The sequence below is a fragment of the Sciurus carolinensis genome, chromosome 15 (assembly GCF_902686445.1).
Source record: "Sciurus carolinensis chromosome 15, mSciCar1.2, whole genome shotgun sequence".
Taxonomy (NCBI): domain Eukaryota; kingdom Metazoa; phylum Chordata; class Mammalia; order Rodentia; family Sciuridae; genus Sciurus; species Sciurus carolinensis.
Genome location: NC_062227.1, coordinates 54,649,878 through 54,671,418, shown reverse-complemented (window position 1 = coordinate 54,671,418; position 21,541 = coordinate 54,649,878). Strand labels below are relative to the sequence as shown.

The following is a 21,541-nucleotide window of genomic DNA, read 5'->3' as shown; positions in this document are numbered from 1 at the left end:
CTAATGTGGAGCCCACTGTTGGTTATAGGTCCTCCTCCACTTGTGTGATAATTGGAGCATTTCTAGCACAGTGGCTTCAAGCTATGCTCCAGCAAGGCCTTGCAGCCACGATGGCACCAAGGGGCTGCTAGTTAGGCAGAGGGTGAGGTGGGGAGAGAGGACACAGGGTGCCCTTTTGCTTTGGAGCCAGGATTTTACCATTGGAAAAAGTTCTGAAAACCACTGCTCTCTTTTTTTATAGGCTGAATGTCCAAGGTTGCCAAGAGGTTAGTCAAACTTTCAGACAGTGGCAGAGCCAGACCTCAAATTCAGGTTTCTGACTCCAGGGCCTGTGCCCTCTCCATTGTTCCATACTTTTTTGGGTTAGCTTCTGTTATGGTTTGGATCTGGAATGTTCTCCAAAAAACTCACATTAGGCAGTACAGGCAGGTTCATAAGTGAAAAGATTGACTTACAAGCTGTAACCTCATCAGGATTAATTCATTTGACTAATTAATAATCTGAATGGACTACTGGTAGATGGGGCATGGATGGAGGTGATGGGTCCCTGTGCCTGTGCCTTTGGGACTATATCTTGTCCCTGGCTCCTCTCTCTCTGCTTCTTAGTTGCCTTGAGCTGATCTGCTTTCCTCCAACACACCCTTCTGCCATGATGTTCTGCCTCATCTTAGGCCCAGAGCAATGGAGTTGGCTGACCATGAGTCCCAGATAAACTTTTCCTCCTCTAAGTTGTTCTTGTCAAGTATTTTGGTCACAGTGACAAAACACTAAAACAGCTTCAGACCTGTGTCAGGAGATGAAACAGAGAGACTCAAGGCAGGAAAGTTTTGGCAATGGGAGTGGTCAAGTGTTGATGGGAAAAGGAAGACCACCGAGGACATCTGACCCACTTCACACATTTGTTAAGTTTCAATGTTTGTGAAATTTCTTCCCCTAAGGCCACAGGAGAGATTGCAGTTTGCCTTGGGACTGTGTGGTTTCCAGGCTTACGAGGTGCTCTGACACTTTCACATTTGATCCTCTCAAATTCCTACTTTGAGGGGGAGATACTTCTAGTTTACATGTGAGGAAGCCAGCCGGTTAGAGGGTGGGTATCTTCTCTCACAAAGCCGTGACAGGAAGTGGTCCCCCTCTGAGCTGAGCCCCCATCCTCCAGCACCTCTTAGGCTCTGGGACATGGCCAGAGACTTCTTTCAGCTTTGTCACAACCCTTGCGGCCAAACATCAAGGTATTCACACAACAAACAAAATTAGTGTCCATGCTTATAAGCTGGTCGACCAGTTGCCTGGCTTCTTACTTTTACTGTGAGCATGGTGGTTAGAGATGAGGTTCTAGCACACCTCTGTGTGTGTGTGTGTGTGTGTGTGTGTGTGTGTGTGTGTGTATGTGTTTGGGGGATGGGTAGGACATGGGGCCACAGGTGGTGCTGCACATGGTTCTGAAACATGACCTTTAGGTTATTGGGGTGAAACCATGTGCATTGGGCTCTGCATATCACACAGTGTGGACTGGGAGTCAGCAACATGGCCTCTGGCCAGCTCTGGCCATGCCCACTCATTTCTGTCTTGCCTTTGCTTCCACACTACCACAGCAGGGTGGGGTAGTCATAGCCAAAACCATCAGGCCCACAAAGCCTAGGACGTTTACATCTGGCCCTTTCAGGAAGTTCTCTGACTCTGTGTCCTCTAAGTCCTACCTGGCCTATAAGTAATGACGGCCTGAGCAAACCCACAACCTTGCAAGACCAGGCTGTCATACTGGTGACTACACTTGTGGACAGTGATCTCATTTCAGGATGCTTAGGCAGAATACACCAATCTTGTCGTTTGTTGTTCATATACAAGTATTGACATAATTGGATGGTGAGAAATTTTCTATACAACGAATCCTACTTCTATTAATTCTATGATAACATCAGACATATATTCCAGGGGGAATGCTTGTCCAGGATGTTGCACTGTGACGTGTGAGGACGTGGTAGAGGAAGGGCTGCTGTGTATTTCTGAGCTCTTAGGACAGTGCTCATGGGAATCTCCTTGATTACATTCACAGGTGATACTTGAGGTTAAGTTTCTCTCCACCAAGAATGTTAGGGCTTAAACGAAAGCTGTCAAAGCCTTTCCCATGAGCAGAGACTGTCAAAGGGAGGGGGAAGAGCATGGTACGGAACCGGGAGCTTGTGAGGGACAGGGGCCCAGTAAGTGGCAACAATGGTGTACCAAAAGCCAGCTCTGCCACCTGCATGGTTTTGCAGTGGACCAGCCCCAACCACTATGAATCTCCTTCCATGAACCTCAAATGGAATTGAATGATGAGGCACTTAATATGGTGACAGCTTTTATAAAGCAGTGATCATATTTCTCCACTCCAGTCCTGGTTCCCTGGAAGGAGGCAGAAAGTTAATTTTCAAGTTGGTACAATAATGAGCGCTCAGCGAGGAACTGCCTGCCAGTGGGGAGTGAGTGGGAGGGTGGGTCATGGGGAGGGATCTGAGGCCTTCAGGGAACAGGAAGAGCAGCGGGGCAGCCGTGCCTCTACAACACTGTCCCCAACTGCTCTGCCAGCCCACAGACTCATGAGCTAACATGCAAAGCTTGTCACATCCGCCTTCTACCCGCAATGGTTCCATGCTTAAAATCCAGCTCCCTGGGTTCTGACCTTCTGCGCACCTGCCAGCCTCATCTCTCCAGCCCTGTTGAGAGCCAGCTGAGCTGTGTCTCTCCCTGCCAGGCTTTGTTCACATCCTTCTCTCTGCCCAGAATGCTGTGACTCACTGTCTTCACCTGACTGACCATCCTTTCCCATCACAACAAAGGCCAAACACAGCCTTCTCTGGAAACCTTCCTTGCCAGTCGACCCTGCCTCTATCCTCCCTGTCGCTCACAGCTGGGATGAGGGCATACTTAGCCACTACTGGGATTGTCCATGTGTCTTCCTCACTGGACTTTTAGCTCAGATTATGAATTCTTGATCCCCATTTCCTTACCATGTCCCACAGTGGCTAGCACATGATGGTCACTCCAGCTATGACTACCAAATGCATGGAGCCTTTAGAACTTAGGATAGTAGTTAAATGACACAACCTTTGCGGTAGCCATAGTGATAGGATTGGGACCATCCGAGGGTGCTTTAGAAGCCATGATCACTGTGGAATATCCAACCCATTTTTCTCCTTGGCTTTGAAGGAACATGAAACATTTTAAGCAGCAATATTTATTAGGCTGTTCTTTTGAAAGTCTCAGCATTATATAGACCTGTGTAGGGGGCCTGCATTGTCTTGGAGATGAAAAACATCTTCTCAGTTGAGTTCGTAAGTGCTATTCTTCAAAGAACAGAACCTGGTCCCTGTTTTCTCCCCCAAGGCCCAGTTTTTAAAATTAGCAAGGGAGATTTTGGCCACTATGTCGTCTACATGTGGTCTGAATGACATTATTATTATTTTTGGTGGTGCTGGGGATTGAACCCAGGGCCTTGTGCTTGCAAGGCAAGCACTCTACCAGCTGAGCTATATCCCCAGCCCCCTGAGTGACATTATTACAAACAGTGATGCCATGCCTGGCTAACTATGGGAATATGACATACTGGACAGAATCTTTTTACACTCTGAAGCACTGGTTGGCTTATGGATTAATAACAACAGGATCTCTACCTTTTGGAACCAACTGGATCAACTGGAACAAACACAGGGAGGTGGTGGGAGGACAGAAGGAAGTACTTCTCAGGTTGGAGATGTGAAGACTGAAAGGTTCGGGATTATAAGTGGGTTATTATAAGTTATGTAGAACACAACTTGTACTGAACAAGGGGATTAAATTATAGTTCTATTATATAATAAGTTATTAAAAACAAGATTGATGCAGTAAAGCCAACATCTGCGGTTAACCATTCAAGGGCAGAGCCTGGCTCTCTGGATAAGAGATTATTACCAGAGCATTTCTGGTAATAAACCAGGCGGCAAGATATTCTCACCAGCCACAAAGTGACCCAAAGCCAGGAGCCAGCCTCTTGAAGGCTCGACTCCTTAACATAAATGTAAAGAGGCACAAAAAGAGGATGTACTTAGCACAAAACCCTTGAACACATGGATGGAATGTCACTTACATAATCTGGCAGGTTGCAGTTGTGCTGTACAAAATAAAACCGGCTTTCTTAAACCTGAAGAGACCTCTAAGTTCTTTTTTTAAAAGTCTATTTTATATTGGAGACAATGCTTACAGAACGAGTAATGCCCATCAAGTTATCTGCAATTTAGCAGACTGTGCCAGTGTTGACATTTGCTCTTGGCTTAATTGCACGTGTGCTTCCGACAATGGTGCCGCTGTCCCTGTTCTGGGCGATTACAGTATAAAACTGGTGTTCTCTGAATCTGGCATAGTGATCAGTTAGCCATGCGCTTACTCTTGGTTTCAAGGCCTTCTGAGTGTTTGCTGCGACTCTACACCCAGATATAAGTTTGGCTTAAAGTGGAACCTACTCCAGATTGATAGCAGAAGCGGGGACTTCAGACCTCCATGTGGCAAGACCTGAGTCCATGAGAGATGCCTGCGAGGCATCTGTGTGCAGGTGTTAAAGATACCTCTTTAACTTGGTATGAAGAAGTCAGATTCAAAACACCATTAAGATAGAAAAGCAGCATTGGCAAAGACACACGGGACCATCGCTGGTCATTTCCAGACTATCCAGTGAGGGAAATACATCTTCTATGGAATAGTGCTGCAAAGTTGCAGATGTGCTGAAGGGGACAGCACTGGTGGTATAGTGCTGGGCGTGGCTACCTTCCAAATATGCCTAATGCCAGCTCATTCTTATTCTCTGCTAATTTGTTCAGGTGACCTGGCGGTTGAGCAGAGTAAGTGCCTTTGGAGCTGTTACTGTCCCTGAACTATTTTGGCTTATGGTGTGGTGGGTTCTTTGTTATTAGGTTAGCCAGTTAATGTTGGCATCACCCAGAATGACCATGGCAAGTCTGATGGAATACATATTAAAAAATAATTTCTCCCTCTGGAAAACCATTTAGCAGTAGTCAGTAAAGCTGAACATAAGTATGCTCTCTGACCCAGCAATTTCACTTCCTGATACAGGTGCCCAGCAGGTAGACATGCACTGGAAGGTTCATGGTGGCAGCTAGCTGGGTATCCATCATCAATAAAGGATTAGTACTTTGTGCTACAGTCATGCAAGAGCATGTTATACAGCAATAAGATAATAGTTTTCTTTTTCATTTATTTATTTATTGGTACTGGGGATTGAACCCAGGGGGTGCTTAACCACTGAGTCACATCCCCAGCCCTTTTTATTTTTTATTTTGAGACAGGGTCTCTCTAAGTTGCTTTAGGGCCTCTCTTAGTTGCTGAGGCTGGCTTTGAACTCACGATCCTCCTGCCTCAGCTTCCCAAGCTGCTGGGATGATAAGTGTGTGCCACTACATCTGGCTGAGGTACTGGTTTTCTATTGCTGTGAGGCAATGATCACAAATTTAGTGTCCTAAACAGCACACACTTATGAGCTCCCAGTTGTGGGGTTCTTGAATCTAGGTGCAGTACAGCTGGGGTCTCTGCTGAGGAGTCTCAAAGGCTGAAATCAAGGAATGGGAGGCTGGAGCTCAGGAGGAATGAGTTCAGAGCTTATTCAGATAGTTGGTAGAACTCAGGGTCTTGTTTGTGATTGGAGGACTAGGGTCCCCCATTTCCTTGCTGGCTGTCAATCAGGAGCCAATCAAAGTGCTCCACAAGGCCATCTGTATCCTTTGCCAAGCAATCTCCTCTATCTCCAAAATCAAGAGTGACGAACTGCCTCTGTCAATCCTCCTCATGCTTTAGTTCTCTTACGCCAGGAGGAGCCTCATTCCTGTCAAGGGCTCACGTGCTCCAGCCCGTGGAGGACCATCTCCTGATCTGAACACCAACCGATTTAGGCCGAATCACATCTGCCAACTCCCTGCACAGCAGCACCTAGATTAGCATTCAGTTGAATGACTGGGGGAAGGTGTGTGGACTAGAGGGGGTAAGATGGGGGTCATCTTAGAAGTTTTCCCACCCCCACACAACGAACAGGGATGAGTCACAATCAACAATGAGCCAAAGAAATCAGACACAAAAGAATATATAATGTGATCTGGCACGGTGGCCCATGCCTGCAATCCTAGCAACTCTGGAGGCTGAGGCAGCAGGATCAAAAGTAGCCAATGAGGCTACTGTCGTTTCTTGGTCACCAAAGTCTAATGTGCATGACCCTGAGGTAGTGGTTCTTCTAGGTGCCTTGTGATTATCTTGAAGTTTTGTTGCTTTTTCACCAGTCAGCTGGCAAGCTTCAGGCAAGGACTTGGGTGTAAGGACATTGGGGTGGGGAGGTGGCTCAAGGGTTGTTTGTCTTTCATTCGAAGATATGATGGGCATTTCTCTTTTGAGACCTAGTGTTCTCTCTGTATTCCTAAATCTCTTCCCCATCCCCAGAGACTTAGACCCCTATTCTTAAGGGGTTCCAGAAGGGGGATGATCCATCTTCCATAGGGGCTTCAAGCTAGAATGGGGCATTGTCCCCACCTATTATGGGATCTAAAGTCTCTGCCTGCCTGATCTAATGGGGACACAAGACCAGTTCTCCATTGTTGGGATGGATTGAAATCCTTTAACATTGCCATCATCTTAGCATGCAATTGTTACGATCTGGAAGATACAAGTTTTACCAGGAGATTAAGAAGGCAAGGGACAAGCAATAGGAGTAGTTATGGCAACCAAAGGTCCAAATAGTGGTAACAGCCAGGTGAGGTTAGGCAGGTAAACTTAAACAGTTTCCCATACAGCCTTAGTATTATCTGGGTAAGCAGCTTTAAGTCAAATGGCTTTTTGCAAAACTTGATCAGCACTAGTATCTATTTGTCCAGTGACATAAAAACAGCAGTAGGTGTTTGCCAGACTATAAACTCCACCTTCTCAAGCTAACAAATAACCTAGAACCAGCCTATTTTCTATCACTAATTGGGCTAGTAAGTCTAAAGATTTTGCTAGCCATTTAAACTCTTGTCTGGTTTCTAAGGCAGTGTCCCTTGTGTTTGCTGAAATATTTTGGGTGGTCACTGCATTGTAAATTATTCCTTCCACCTGTCCTATAAGTGATGCAATTAAGGGTATTACCCCAGCTATAATTAGACCTTGACCTATCTTTCTCCTAACCTGTGTAATGCAGACAAGTTGGTGTCTCAGGGATAACTGGCAAAAACTTGCATCTTATCTGCTGGAGTAACAATTTATCTCATGCCTCATGTTCTGGTCATCTCTTCTAATCTGTGTAGTATAAAGCTCAGGTGATCCGAGATGGCTTTGTATTTCTGTTATGAAGAGCATGCCACTAAGTAAGCACAGAAGTCTGGGTTCAAAACAAGCAACTAACCTTCAGGAGCTAGTGAAGGGTCACTAGTCCCTCTGCTTAATGGAGGTAGAATGGAGTTTTTAGGGAGGCACTTGAGGCCTTTAGTGTTCACTGGTTCATGCAGACTGTCAGAGATGGTGGGGTGAAGTCATGGGGTGTCTGCAGGCTTGATAGGGTACTGTTATTTGGTGGGGGAATATTTTGTTTTAAGAAAAATAAAGACTGGCTGGGCATTTTTTGCCCTTTCTGGTGTCCTGGTGTCCCAAACCTGAGGATCTATTTGAGATAAAACATCCTCAGGCATCCTCCAAGCCTCTCACTGAATGATCCTGTAATCAATGCTCCCAGGAAGAGGGGTGAATGTCTTGGTGTTAAATGAAGTGTTGCATCCAGAAAGCCCAGAAAAATCTCTCCCCAGCAGAGGAATGGCATTCTGGCAAGAATAAGAAAGTTTTGGAAATAATTAGTTCTCCAAATCTGCAAGTCTGAGGTACTATAAATCTTTTGAATTTAGGGGTTTCTGTCAACACCAGTCACAACACAGGTTTGATAAGAAAGGGGCCGGGGAGTTTGAGTAAGGCAGAAAATGAACCTATATCCAATAAGAAATTGATACCCTTGTCTGCCACATCAAGAGTCACCTGACGAGCTTCACAAGGGATGTCCAGTTTGTTAATGGGGGCAATGTGAGACCTTGGGGATTCTCCATCCTTGATAGTAGTCATCATGTGGGCTCATGGTTTCTCCATTTGCATAGGGAATAAAGCCCAAATGAGTGGTCTCTGCTTGGGCAATCTTTGTCCAACTCCCATATTCTCAACAACTGAAAAGAGTTTTCCCCGTTTGAATTATATCTACCCCTTTGGTGACCCTGAGGTACCAAGGTGTTACCTGTCACAACAATTAATTAAACTTACTCTCTGCCCTGTTGTCATCCCCTCTGGACCTTCATAGTCTCTTCTATTTTGTCTCTATTTTTTTTGTCTCTATTATTGAATACACAGAAGATCAAGTTTAACAGATGGTTAGTGAGCATTTGAGGACTCATGGTTTGATTGTGGAGCTTTCTGCAGATATCTGAGGTTGAATGGCTAATGAAGTAAGTGTCCAGCAAAATTTGTCCTTCCACAGAGCTAGATCAAAATTAGCAAACTTTTGAAGGAACTCAAAGAGCCATCTGAAGAATAGAGCAGGGTTCTCATCTCTCTTTTGAGTTATTTCTTTGACTTTTTCATTATCCACTGGTTTACTGAGGGATGGCAATACTTTCCTTTCTTAATCTGTGTGCCGATCACATGGGCTTACGTGTACTTTTTTGTAAATGTATTACACTGCAATTTAGAAGTCCTGAGGATAACTTGCACTTATTACTCTAAAACAGATTTGTTTTTCTAAGGAACCCTGCATCCAAAGACGAGTCTCAGAATGGGGACCTGATGGCAATGGACAATAAGCAGGAACAGACAGGAAATGAAGGTGCAAAAATTGTCTTGAATAAGTGAGACTGAGCACCAACCAGGTGAAAATTAGTACTCTGCCAACTTGGGCCCTGTGTGTGGGCTACATTTGTGTGGCCCAGTATGGTGACAGGGCTCTTCTGTTCAAAAAATTGAAGACAGCAAGAATGGGCCATTAAGCTAGTGATGGGGTGGAGGACAACTGAACAGGCACTCCCATAAGCATGTACCCTACCTGTGGGAGAAAAGGCTCCATCTGAGAACCCAGGGACTTCTCCCAAAGTAAGCTGCTTTGGTCAACTAGAGCTTTGGTCCATACAGCTGTAAAATGGGTTAGCTAAAGGCCCAGAGATGACAATTCATTAATACACGTGGCCCTCCACATGTCTGGGTTATTCCTTTGATTGACTAAAAAGCCCGCCTGTGACCGCCTGGACAAATGCTGGGGCTGGAACTCTTCATAAATAGCACAGGGTCCACTTCCACCTTGTGAATTTACACAAATTCCAAATTATTGGGGGAACCCTATAAGGGTTCATGAGAATTTGCCTTACATTCTTGGGTCTTTCCAGTTCAAAAAGAAAACTACTAAATGTCAAGACCGAAGGTGTGGGATTCTGAGTATTACCCACCAGAGTTCTTTTTCTTGCTGAGATATGAGTTTTATTCAAGTTCCAAGTAGAATTCCTGATCTGCCTTTAGAACCTCCGGGAGTGTCTGCAGGGTCCTCGAAAGGGGTTTCCTAGAATCAGCCTGCCTGGGCTGGGTGATGAACACCGCTGGCACGTGACTCTCAGGCGCCTGGGGACTCCGGTGTTGGTGCCGGACGGTAGGACTGTCGCCTGGCGTGCTGGGCCAGGAGCGGGGTTGGAGGGACATTTTTTGAGGTAAGGATTTCTGCAGAGGCAGGACATTGAATTTTATTCCTGTGATTATTTTTCCTCTTGCCTGCACTCTGAAACATTCCGTGCTTCCAGACGTAGCGACTTACTAAAGCTTTTAGGGACCGTGGCCTCCGAAGGCGGTCGGTTGCCTGACCTAAGGTTTACTAGTGGTTCTAAGGATGAGACAAGGTCTCAGTGTCTCGTTGACAACAGGGTCTTTGACGAGCCGCGTAAGCTGAAGTTGGGGAGGAGGAAGAGGCCTGTAGCAGAGGCCGGCGGCGCCTGAATTTCTGCCCTGTCGGAGCTGGACACCGGGGGCGCGGGCGGGCAGCCCCGCAGGCCATTAGCATGCAGGAGCCGCGCGCGCCGTCCTTGAAGGGCTGCCCGGCTGACCTTGCTCTGCTTTCTCTCGAGCAATCTCTAGGAGCGTGCGAGGACGCGTTCACGGTGGTGACTCAGTGCCCAGCGCGCCGCATGCAAATGATCCTCTCCAGCAAGTCCAGCTCCGCAGCCTCAGCTTCCCCTTTCTGCCCTCTTTTGAATTCTACGATTCCAACCCAGCGTTTTCGCTCCAACCCTTCCCCCTCTCCACGGCCCGCTTGTCATTAGTCTGACTCCCGGAGTGTTTTGTCCCCCATCTCCCATGCCCAGAACTGAAGGCCAACCTTTGCGCTTCCTTGCTGAGGGCCGGGGATCAGACGTGGCCCACCTTAGGTGAGCCCCAAGCCCTGGGTGACCGCGATCTGAGCCCAGCCGGAGGGGGCGGTAAACGGCGCGCTGGAGCGCACGGGCGGACCGAGCCCAGCCGGATCCCCATTGGCCATCACCTCAGCGGGAGGGGCCGCCCCCGGCTCGGGGCACCTGCCGTCGCCCCTCCGCGGGGAAATCGGCAGCTGCCGGGCACCGGCTCCCGGAGGTAGAGGCAGCGGAGGGAAGGCCTGGGGCTGTGTTCGAGCTTCTCGCGGGCGGCCCTGTCCTAGCTCTGCTGCAGCGCCAGAGACATTCGGATGCCCCCTGCTCGGGCTGCGCCAGCCGGAAACTTTGCCGGGCGAAGTCCGCCGCCCGCCTGACCACGCTGTGAGACGCCGGTTCGGCCGCGCGCCGCCGGGGTCTCAGAAGCCAGCGCGTGATTGCCGGGCCTCCCCGCACCCCGCGCCTGCGGCGCCCCGCGACCAGGATGCGCTACGCAGACCCCTCTGCCAACCGGGATTTGTTGGGGAATCGAACTTTGCTCTTCATCTTCATCTGCGCCTTCGCCTTGGTGACCTTGCTGCAGCAGATCCTCTATGGCAGGAACTACATCAAGAGGTAAGAAAGTCCGAGGGACGGGGTGGGATGCACGCCGCTCACGGGCGAGCCCCCAGGTGGCTGACGCTGTGGTCGCAGCATCCCCGGGGCGAGTGACCCTGGGATCTGCACCTAGTCCCAGGCACCCGCTGATTTAGGCTAGGGTCATGGCGCTGCGAAGCGCATCTCAGCAGCTAGAAGAGCGCCTGCTCAGCGCCGGTCGTGTGTGTGTGTGTGTGTGTGTGTGTGTGTGTGTGTGTGTGTGTGTACGGGGGACCGGTGTGTGTGTGGGGGGGTGGGGGTTGACAACTTTATTCTGCTGTTAAAAAAATGGAGAGTAGTTTGGAATTCCAAGCAGCTAAACTGGTAATAAATCCATTTGAATGCCCCAAGCGGTGGCGGGGATCAGACCCGGGCGTTCCCCAAACCTATAGTTCCGTGGCCATTTGATTGGAGCCGGAAGGCGAAGGGCTTAAAGTCGGGTAGAATTTTTATTTTAAACCTGGTAAGTCCTGAAAAAAGCATTTCCCCCCAGGAGCGTTGAGCTTTGTGGGGGTTCTAGTGAACTGTGGTGATGTACAGGGGTAGTGAATTCTGGCAATCCCATAGCTGCTGGATCTGTGAAATTCACAGCCTGATCCCTCTGAAGGAGAGCATTCTCTCACATCCTTAGGGCCATAGGTCGGAGCTGCAGCAAAAGATGGACTTTTCCCATCCTGCCCCCATCCTCGGGTTAAACTCCACAGAGAGAAAGGGCAGTAGGAGGTGTGCTTAGAAACTAGGGGAGAGCCCCATTCTGTGTGCGGAAGATAACCCCAAAATGCCAGCTGCCTCCTTCTGTGGCTCCGTTGACTTAGGGGAAACGCTGCTGCAGTTCTCTGCCTGGTTGGGGGCTGGGGGAGGTTGGGGGAGGGTTGTTCTAGGATTCCTTCTGGGGCTATTGTGATTCCTTCTGCCTGGTCAGCAGGGCCAGGTATCAGTGCCAGGGCCAATGCCAGCTGAATTACCTGCTTGGGTGAATGGGCCAGTTTCCCAGAACCCAGAAGGTGCGCCAGTTGCTTCTCATCCGCTCTCCCTCAGAGACCCTGACCCTCTACATTGCATGATGCCACCTGGCAGGCCTCACTCCAGAGACTCAGCTTAATCCAACTAAGCAAGCCCAACTCCTGTGTGCTCTGATCCTGGAAGGGAGCCCCGGGGAGGGTCAAGAAGGAGATGGTGCGGTGCTGGTGCTCTCAGGCTTTGAAGTCTATATGGGGAAACAAAGTAGCACAGATGAGATAAGGAAGTGAGGATAGAGGCACTGGTGGCTGGAATACTTGAAAGACTGCCTGGAGGAGGAAGGGTTGGATAGGGGAGGGGACAGGCACATCCAGAACTAAAGAGAGCAGGAACAGGGGTGCAGAGAAGCAGGTGTGGTGTATCCCCTCATCTCTCCTACGCCTGACCCTACCTGTGCAGGTCCATCAGCAGGCTGCCTGGACCACTAGCCAGACCGTGGCTGCCCCATGAGTTGCATCCACAGCACTTGCTTACCTGTCTTGTTCTCTGTGCCCATCATCATTGTAATGAGCTGGCTTATGTGAATATTAGTCTTTCTCTTGTTGGAAACATCCTACCAGTGTTCCCCAAGCAGGGGCTGGCCCTGGAATCACCTGGACGGCCGTAGTAATGCAGATTGCTGGGCTGCTGAAGCAGACTCCCTGGAGTATGATCTTGTGAATGCCTCTTCAGCAGGTTCTTCAGGTGACCTGTAGCAAGCTTCTCCTGCTGCTCCATACCAGTGATTCAGGATTGAGGGCAATTCTTAATGTGCGGAGACATTTTTTAGGTTGTTGCGTGCGAGAGAGGAGAGTGCTAATGGTATCCAGTGGAAAGAAGCCAGAGGCACTGCAGACATCCTCCAATGCACAGTCTGCCCCACAAAGAATTATCCAGCTTCAAATGTCAATAGGGCCGAGGTGGAAACCCTGCTTTCCACCGGAAGTTCCATGAGGTAGGGATTCAGTGTCTTCTTCCCAACTGAACTGTATTCTGAGCTCCACACACGTGTGTAGCAAATAAGTCTTCAATAAATATGAATGAAGGATAAACGCTTGAGGCGGGGGTAGGAATGTGTGTGTGCACGTGTGGACAGAGGAGATGGATCCAGTGGTGTACGGGGGAAGTCGGGAAGAAGTGAGCAGCTGGTAAGAGTGGTCAGTGGCTTCAGTGAAGTGCTCCGAAGACCAAGAAGGAGAGCTTGACTTGGTTCATTAGGCCACAGGGAGCCATGTGTTGTCCTTGAACAGGGTGGTGACATGATAAAAGTCACAAGGATGGAAGGTTATCTGGGCTTTTTACAGGAAGGGTAGCTGGAAAGGTATTATTAAAGCACCATGTCAAGAAAGAGGCTAATTTGATGCAAGGATTTGGGTCCATGTTAGCACTCGGGGATTCCTGCAGGCTGCCACCTTCACTTCTACACCGAGATGGTATGATATCGCCTCCCAAAGACCTCCGTGGCACAAAGATGATATGGTCTTCCAGTGAGAATTTAGGGACAGATTGCTGCAGAAAGAAGTAGGGATGTGAGTCAGTGTGCATTTATGTCCTTGGACCCTTGTCCTCTCCTGGACTATGCAGTGGCACTTAGGAGAGGCCCACTGTGAGCAGTTGGGACCTAGGGGATCCATCTTGGTCTGGAGGCGAGAAGGAAGGGGGTCGCGTACAGTGTAGTGAGCGTGGTGTCTCTGCCAAGGAGAGCACAAACTGCGTTGATCAGGAGGAAAAGGCATGGACCAAAGCTGTGAAGTTTGCCCTTGATGTTCGTGGTTTCCTTGTCCTTGCTTGATTGAGCAATTATTAACGGAGGTTTACTTTATGGTGAGTGCCAGCCTAAGTGCTTAGGATACAGTGTGCTGGCAGACACAGCCCTTGGTCCCTGGTTTGGGGAGGGGTTGGTAGGGTATTGAGAAGACAGAAAGGCTTGAACCTGGAATGCTCAGCAACCAGGGGAATGAAAAAGAGGAGGAGGAGGGAGCCATAGCGAATTGGTGTGCTTCGTGGTTCCTGGAAGCCTTTGGAGGGGGTCTCGAAGAAAGAGAATGGTCCCCAGGCAAAGGTGGAAATGGAAGGAAGTGGGCGAATCCCATTTAAGCAGGAATTGGAGAGGACGGGAAGCTGAGTGTTCTGCATAACAAAGTTAGGACTGTTTTGCTGGGGCAGGTGAGGCAGGCAGGGCCGGGTTATGAAGGACCAGTGGGACCTTAGGAGAAGAGGCATGTCTGGAGGAAAGAGAATTGCAAGTCTGGGTCTGGATCTGCCCAGACACTGGAAGCCAGCCACGTGGAGCTCTTTGGAAATGAGCTCAGAGGTGCAGGTAGGGAAGACCCAGCAAGTAATGTAGAGTTGCCAACCATCCAAATCAGTGTTTTTTGAACTTTTTTTTGGGGGGGGTACTGGGTATTGAACTCAGGGGTACTCCCCCACTGAGCCACATCCCCAGTCCTATTTTATATTTGATTTAGAGACAGGGTCTCACTGAGTTGCTTTGCACCTCACCATTGCTGAGGCTGGCTTTGAACTCACGATGGCCCTGCCTCAGCCTCCTGAGCTGCTGGATTGTAGGTGTTCACCACTGTGCCCAGCTTGTTTTTTGAACTTTTATGATTGTGATACATAGTAGGAAATACATTATACTTGTTCTTATTATAAGAGGTGTACTCTGTTCTTTTTTATTCTACTTCATTAAAGAACTTCTACTTTATTTAAAAAGTGCATGGAATATTATTCAGTCTTAAAATAAGGATTTGGGATTTGGACACAAGTCACAAGATGGATGAACCTTGAGGACATTGTGCTAAGTGAAATAAATCAGGCACAAAGGGACAAACATGGTACCATTTATGTGAAGTAGCTAGAATTGTCAAATTCATAGGGATGGAAAGCAGAAGGGTGGTGGCCAGGGGCCAGGAGGGAAATGGGAGTTGTCATTTCATGGGCAGAGAGTTTTATCTAGGGAAGAGGAGGAAGCTCTGGAGCTGGATGACGGTGGCGGTGGCACCATGTAAATGAACTCAGTGCCACCAAACTGCACACTTACGGAAGGTGAAAGTGGTAAAGGTGATGTTTTGTGTATGCTACCACAATAAAAATGTTGAATTAAAATGTGGAAGCAACCCCTAAATTTGATTTTATAGCCTCTTGGGTGTAAACCCTTAGTTAGAAAAATACTGGCCAGCAGGTTCGGGGCTGTGACTCAGTGGCAGAGCATTTGCCCAGCAGGTCCGAGGCCTGGATTCCATCCCCAGCACTGCACAGCTGAGCAACTGCGCCACATGGTGGAGTTGGATGAAATCATCCAGGAGGGAGCAGAGAGGAAAACGAGGGTGGTCAGGCCACAGAGGAGAGCCTGGGGGGATGCTGTACCTTCTGGGTCAGAGAGGAGCTGGCTCAGAATCCGAGGCTGGATGAGTTGGATTTTCTTTAGTCATCTGCTCCTAATTTTTTTCTTATGGAAAGGTTTCAAGTTATCCTTTTCATTTGTGAGTGTGAGCCCATATAGTTTTTTTATTTCTTCAATTTTGGTAAATTTGGTAAATTTTATTTTTCCAGAATCAAGTTTATCGGCATGAAGTTCAATAGCTTCTCTTACATCTCTGTTCTATCTATGGTTTTTGCACCCTTTTAAAGGGTCCTAACATTGTTTAGTTATTTCTTTTTCTATATTTTTGGTGATCTTTGTTAATGACCTGATTTGGACTTTGTTGCTTTTCTCTTGAATATTTGCTTTTTATTTTATTAATTCTTATGCTTTGGTTTTATTATGTCATTCTTTTTAAAAAATTCTTTTTCTAACTTCCTATGTTGGATGTTTCTCTCTTTAATTCTCACTCTTTCTTATTCCCTAATGTAAACTTTTAAGGTATGAAACTTCCTGTAAGTACTTCTTCAATTGTATTTTTTCAGTTTTAGGATGATGATGATGATAACTCAGAATTATATTCCATTTACTAAGGCCAAGTACTAATCAACTATGTTATATATTAACACACTGAATTCTTTAAAAATTTTTTTTGTTTGATTTTTTAATTTATACATGACAGTAGAATGTATTTTGACATATTATACATACATGGGGTATAACTTCCCATTCTTGTGGTTGTACATGATGTGGAGTTACACTGGCATGAATTTATAGGTGAACATAGGAAGTTATATCTGATTCATTTTACTGTCTTTCCTATTCCTATCCCCTTATCCCTTCCCTTCATTTCCCTTTGTCTAATCCAATTAACTTCTATTCATCCCCACTTTATTGTGTATTAACATCTACATATCAGAGAGAACTTTTGCCCTTGTGGTTTTAGGGGATTGGCATATTTCACTTAGCATCTATTTACCTGCAAATGCCATGATTTCATTCTTCTTTAAAGCTGAATAATATTCCATTGTGTATATGTACCACATTTTCTTTATCCATTTATCTGTTGAAGGGCACTTAGGTTGGATCCAAGTTTATCTATTGTGAATTGAGCTGCTGTAAACAATGGTGTGGCCATGTCACTATCTTATGCTGATTTTAAGTCCTTTGGGTATATGCCAAAGAGTGGGATAGCTGTGTCAAATGGTGGTTCCATTCCAAGTTTTCTGAGAAATCTCCATACTGCTTTCCAGAGTGGTTACCCTAATTTGTAGTCCCACTAGCAATGGATGAGTGTACTTTTCCCCCAACATCCTCAACAACATTTATTGTTACTTGTAATTCACTGAAATCTTGTAACAACATGGAATAGATACTAGTATGCTCATTTTGTAGAGGGGGAAACTGAGGCACAGTGAGGTTAAGTAATTTGTTTAAGTTCACACAGTTATGACCAGAGGTATTTTCATATCTTTAATTCCAAGTAGTTTTCAGTTTCTGTCTTGATTTTCTTAACCTATAAATTTAGAAATGTTTGAAAAGTTCCAGGTACTTTGTTTACTTCTTTTTAAATTTTATTAACTCAAAGCTATTATAGTATGATAATATGATATTCGTGATGCTGATTTGCCTTTTTCAATATTTGTGTGTCTTTTGTTTTATGTCTCTTGCTACCAACACATAGTTATAATTTTTTTTTTTTTTTTTTTTTTGGTACTGGGGATTGAACTCAGGGGTACTCTCCCACGGAGCATCCCCAGCCCTATTTTGTATTTTATGTAGATACAGGGTCTCACTGAGTTGCTTAGCACCTTGCTTTTGCTGAGGCTGGCTTTGAACTCATGATCCTCCTGCCTCAGCTTCCCGAGTCGCTGGGTTTGCAGGCATGTGCCACCATGTCCAGCCATAGTTACAATTTTTTTATCGAGTCTGATAGTCTTTGTCTTTTTACCTGAAAAGTTTATATCGTTACATTTTTTGTGATTATTGTTGACTAAGGATTTATTTCTACCCTCATGTTTTTATGTTTTTATATATCCTGCTTTTTCTTCCTTTTTGCCTTTTGGATTGTTTGCATTTTCCTGGCTTTAGGAGGAGGTTTCTAGAGCAATCCTCCACCCTGGATAGGCCCTGTGGCCCTTGCAGTGAAGCACAAATCTCTAGGAATGGCTGTGTCACCAGGGTAGCTTCTGACTTTAACACTCTACTACTATTTTCCTTGCCAGATTATTCATCCATTTAAGGAGACATTTTAAAGATGTTTTTAATTGTTGTTTTAGTGTTTTGTAGTGGGAGGGTGTCGCACATTTGTTTCCCTGGAAAGCAGACTCTGAGCCAGAGTTTAGAATGCAAAATGCTTATTAAAAGAAGTGCTCTTGGGATCAATACCTGGGAGAGGGATCAGAACGACTGCAGTTGGGAGAACTTGAATGCAATATAGTCCCAGAGAAATCCTCAGCCAACCCCATGGGCAGCCCTGGCAATGGGATGGTCCTTCAGACTTGCCCAGAGTTGGGGTGAAGGATCAGACCTTCACACCTCTGTGTTGATCGGTCACTGGATGAGGGCTACCCCTGGAGGGGGTGTACCCTGGGCAAGGTGGTTCTTCTCTTCTGAGTCTGCTCCAAGAGAGGGCTGCAAGCTGAGGTCTGTCAGCTGGTGGCATCCCCGGCGGGAAAGGAAGGAGTCCTTCACTCCTACAGGGTGTGGGTGCATCTAGCACCTGCCACAGAGGGTTCCTCATTCCGCCATTTTGCCTGAAGTGGAAACCCGAGAATGTGTGTGTTCCCCGCCCCACCCCAAACAAAAATCTCGCCCTCGTGGTCAGCCTGTGTGTGAAGCCCACCCTGAGGTGGAGCGTTTCTTCCATCAGCCAAGGGTCTTTCACACACTGACGTCTGTCCTTACTCTGTGCTTTTACCCATGCCATGTCTGTCCCTGCTGTTCCTTCCTGGCCGCCTGTCAGTTCAAACCCTTCCTCCTTCCATTCCCAGCCCACAGTGTTCTTTCTCTCCTCTGAATTCCTAGCACCCGAACTGTCTGCACTTGGCACGCTCTGCTTGGTGCTGTCCTTGTGCTTTCTGTGGGATGGCGCAGTGGACAGGGATGAGCTGGGTTTGTGTTCTCCTACCCCAAGTACAGAGACTGTCCTCTGCTTTGTCTCCCACACCTTGAGGGTGCAGATCGGGGCTGTCTGCATGTGGCTGGTGCAGGCCTGAGACTTGAGGATTTGAAACTGGGTCAAGGAAAAGGACAGCCTGACTTTGTGCCACCTTCATGCGTGCTTTGGAAGGCTCTCATCTCGGAGCCAGCTCTCCCCACACCCAGGGGACAAAGCCTGCTGTTCTGTTATCCTGAGAAATAGGTAGAGTCCCAGGAGGTTGGGACCACGGGGAAGCGGGGTTAGAGGATCTATGCATGCAGAGTGTGGCTCTTGATGGGGGGACGGTGCCCTGGAAAGGAGAAAGGAGCGGAAGACAGCCTGGGCTGTGAGCTGTGTTGCCAGCAGAAGAGCTTCCTAGTCTTGCTGCCCAGGACAGGTAGCTGGGGAGCACCTGCTGCAGGGCTGGGAGGAGAGGGGGCTTCCTAAGGGACCAGGGAACCAACCTTAGGGAAGCCCCACTCGCAGGTGTCAGTCCCACAACTTGCATGAGCCTGAGACTTGAGGGCCTCCTTAAATGTCATGTCCTTGCCCTGGGTAGGCCCCCTCTAGGCCTACCCTGACCCACTCTTCCCTAGCCCTGCACTAGGGGAGGGGCGGTAGTCTCCTGTCCTCTTCCCAGTGTGTCTCGGGTGCACAGTGATCCCCTCTTGCTTCTGGATTTTTTGGGGGGGCGGGTACTGGGGATTGAACTCAGGGGCACTCGACCACTGAGCCACATCCCCAGCCGTGTTTCGTATGTTATTTAGAGACAGGGTCTTACTGAGTTGCTTGGTGCCTGGCTGTCCCTGAGGCTGGCTTTGAACTTGAGATTCTCCTGCCTCAGCCTCCTGAGCCACTGGGATTACAGGTGTGGGCTGCTGTGCCTGGCTAGTTCTTTACTTTTTGACACTTGTTTTTCCAGGAGAATTTTACCTCTAGAGGATTTAGCTTCTCCTCTTTGACTTACCCTTGTCCATTTGCTTCTCTTCTATTACTTTCCCAATTTAGCTCCTAGCCCTACCTATGATTCTAGGGACCCTCTTACAGGTGAAGAATGCATCAGGTAATAATATTAGGGTTTAGGAGTCAGGCTCTAACCTAAGCGGGTAATTCTAAGAGAGGATTATTTCATTTAATTCTCACCATAGACCTGTTAAATAGATACATTTAATTCCTCATTTAATATTCAAGGGGTGAGGGTAAATAACTTATAGAGGGTCATAGAGTTTGGAAGACATAATAAATGTTTTATTCATCCTTAAGTTCTCAGGACCTAGCTCAGTGCCTGAAATTCACTACTGAATAAATGGATGCAAACAAAAGGAATCCCAAATTTTTTTCCCAACAACTGACAAACATTCATTCGACACCTGCTCAGGTTTTTGGCGGGAGGAGGAGGGTGTCACTGGAGAACTGTTAGGTGTTTTGCATGCCTTGAGGAACTTACAGAGCACCTAGAGGGCCAAAATGAAAAATCAGGCCAGATGACACGAATAAGCTCATTTTGATGTGGAATAGACTAGAAATCATGCGGTTTTCAGAAGAGATAGCAATCAGGGTATTGATGGTAGCCAGGAACACCTGATGGAGGTTTTGGAGAATGGTGGGTTTGAGACTGGATTTAGGGAGAATCTGGAGGACAGATCAAGGTGTTGAGGCTGGAGGAGCAGGTGATGGAAGCCGTGGAAGGGTTTTTGCTTTTGTTTTTGTGGGGGAGAGTACCGGGTATTGAACTCAGGGACACTGAATCACTGAACCACATCCCAGCCCTATTTTGTATTTTATTTAGAAACAGGGTCTCACTGAGTTACTTAGCACCTCACTTTAGCTGAGGCTGGCTTTGATCTTGAAATCCTCCTGCCTCAGCCTCCCGAGCAGCTGGGATTACAGCTGTGCACCACTGCACCCAGCTAGAAGGTTTTAAATTCTCTTTTTATGCTCTGGTGTTTGGTGTGGCCGATGGATGGCCTTTCTGGTCTCGGTTTTGTCCTGTGCAATTTGAGCGGGTAGACAACATGGCTGCTCTCTCCTCTAGCTGTGGTCATGTGGGTCACAAGGGGCTGTTCCTTCAGGAGAATGGCTTGGGCTGGGCTTTGCCAGCTACCTCTTGGGGAAACCCAGAGCCTCTGGACTACAGGGAAAAGGAAATAAGGCAGGTAAGCCAGGAGACGTGTGTGGAATTCCATGCCTGGAGGGCGCTAGGGGTTATTAGGAGAATAAAATGCACTCGTGTTCGCTGCTGCCTGAGATCTCACATCATCTGTAGTGCTCATGCCTTCTCTGGGCAAAGGAAAGCCAAGCATCCTTTCTCCCACTCCTCCAGCAGGCCAACTCCCACTCCTCCCAGCAGATCGAAGCAGCAATGCTTCCCAGGATCATCACTGTTATTTCCTAGAGATAACCTCCCTGGTACCCCCAAGAAGGCTGAAAGGGGGCAAGAATTCCCACCCAGGACTTCCTCTTTCTACATGCCAGGCTCAGTTGATGTCTTCCTTCTGGTCTTTCCTGCCTTCAGTGCCTGCAGAGCCCCCGTCTCTGCACCTCTGACCTCCCCCTAGAGTCCTTCAGCTGGTGGGGCGCTGTCCTCCTAGCCACTGTCAGCCCTCTTGCTTCAGGCTGATGAGCTGGCTCATGCATTCAATTCTGCAGCAAGCCCAAACTGAGCGCCCTTTGTGTACCCACCTTGTGCTGTCCAGTAGGAGAGCCACTTGCCTCATGTGGGTGCTGAGCTCTGGAAACGTGGCTGGTCTGAATTGGGATGTGCTGTCTGTAAGTATAAAATACGCACTGGATTGCAAAGATGTGACACACACATAGAAAGAGGTAGTAGAGAGATCTCATTTTAAAGTTATTTACAGGAAGAAATGATAACACTTTGGATATTTTAGATTCAATAAAATGTATTATTAAAACTAATTTTAGGCCTGAGGTTGTGGCTCAGTGGTAGAGCATTTGCTTAGCATGTGTGAGGCATTGGGTTTGATTCTCAGCACCACA

The 21,541-nt window shown here is 47.5% G+C and overlaps 1 protein-coding gene across 3 annotated transcripts in view; it reads left to right on the top strand.

Annotated features, from left to right (window-relative positions):
* Nucleotides 1-10,047: 10,047 nt before the first annotated feature.
* The window catches only part of St8sia5 (ST8 alpha-N-acetyl-neuraminide alpha-2,8-sialyltransferase 5), a 67,722-nt gene continuing 56,228 nt past the window's right edge, over nucleotides 10,048-21,541 (top strand). Inside the window, exon 1 of one of the 3 annotated variants that reach the window (XM_047526527.1) lies at nucleotides 10,048-11,018. In XM_047526527.1, the coding sequence (XP_047382483.1) occupies nucleotides 10,888-11,018 (131 nt within the window). In that variant the 5' untranslated portion in view covers nucleotides 10,048-10,887. The remainder of the gene's footprint in view (nucleotides 11,019-21,541) is intronic. The other 2 variants (XM_047526529.1, XM_047526528.1) reach the window with 2 other exon arrangements.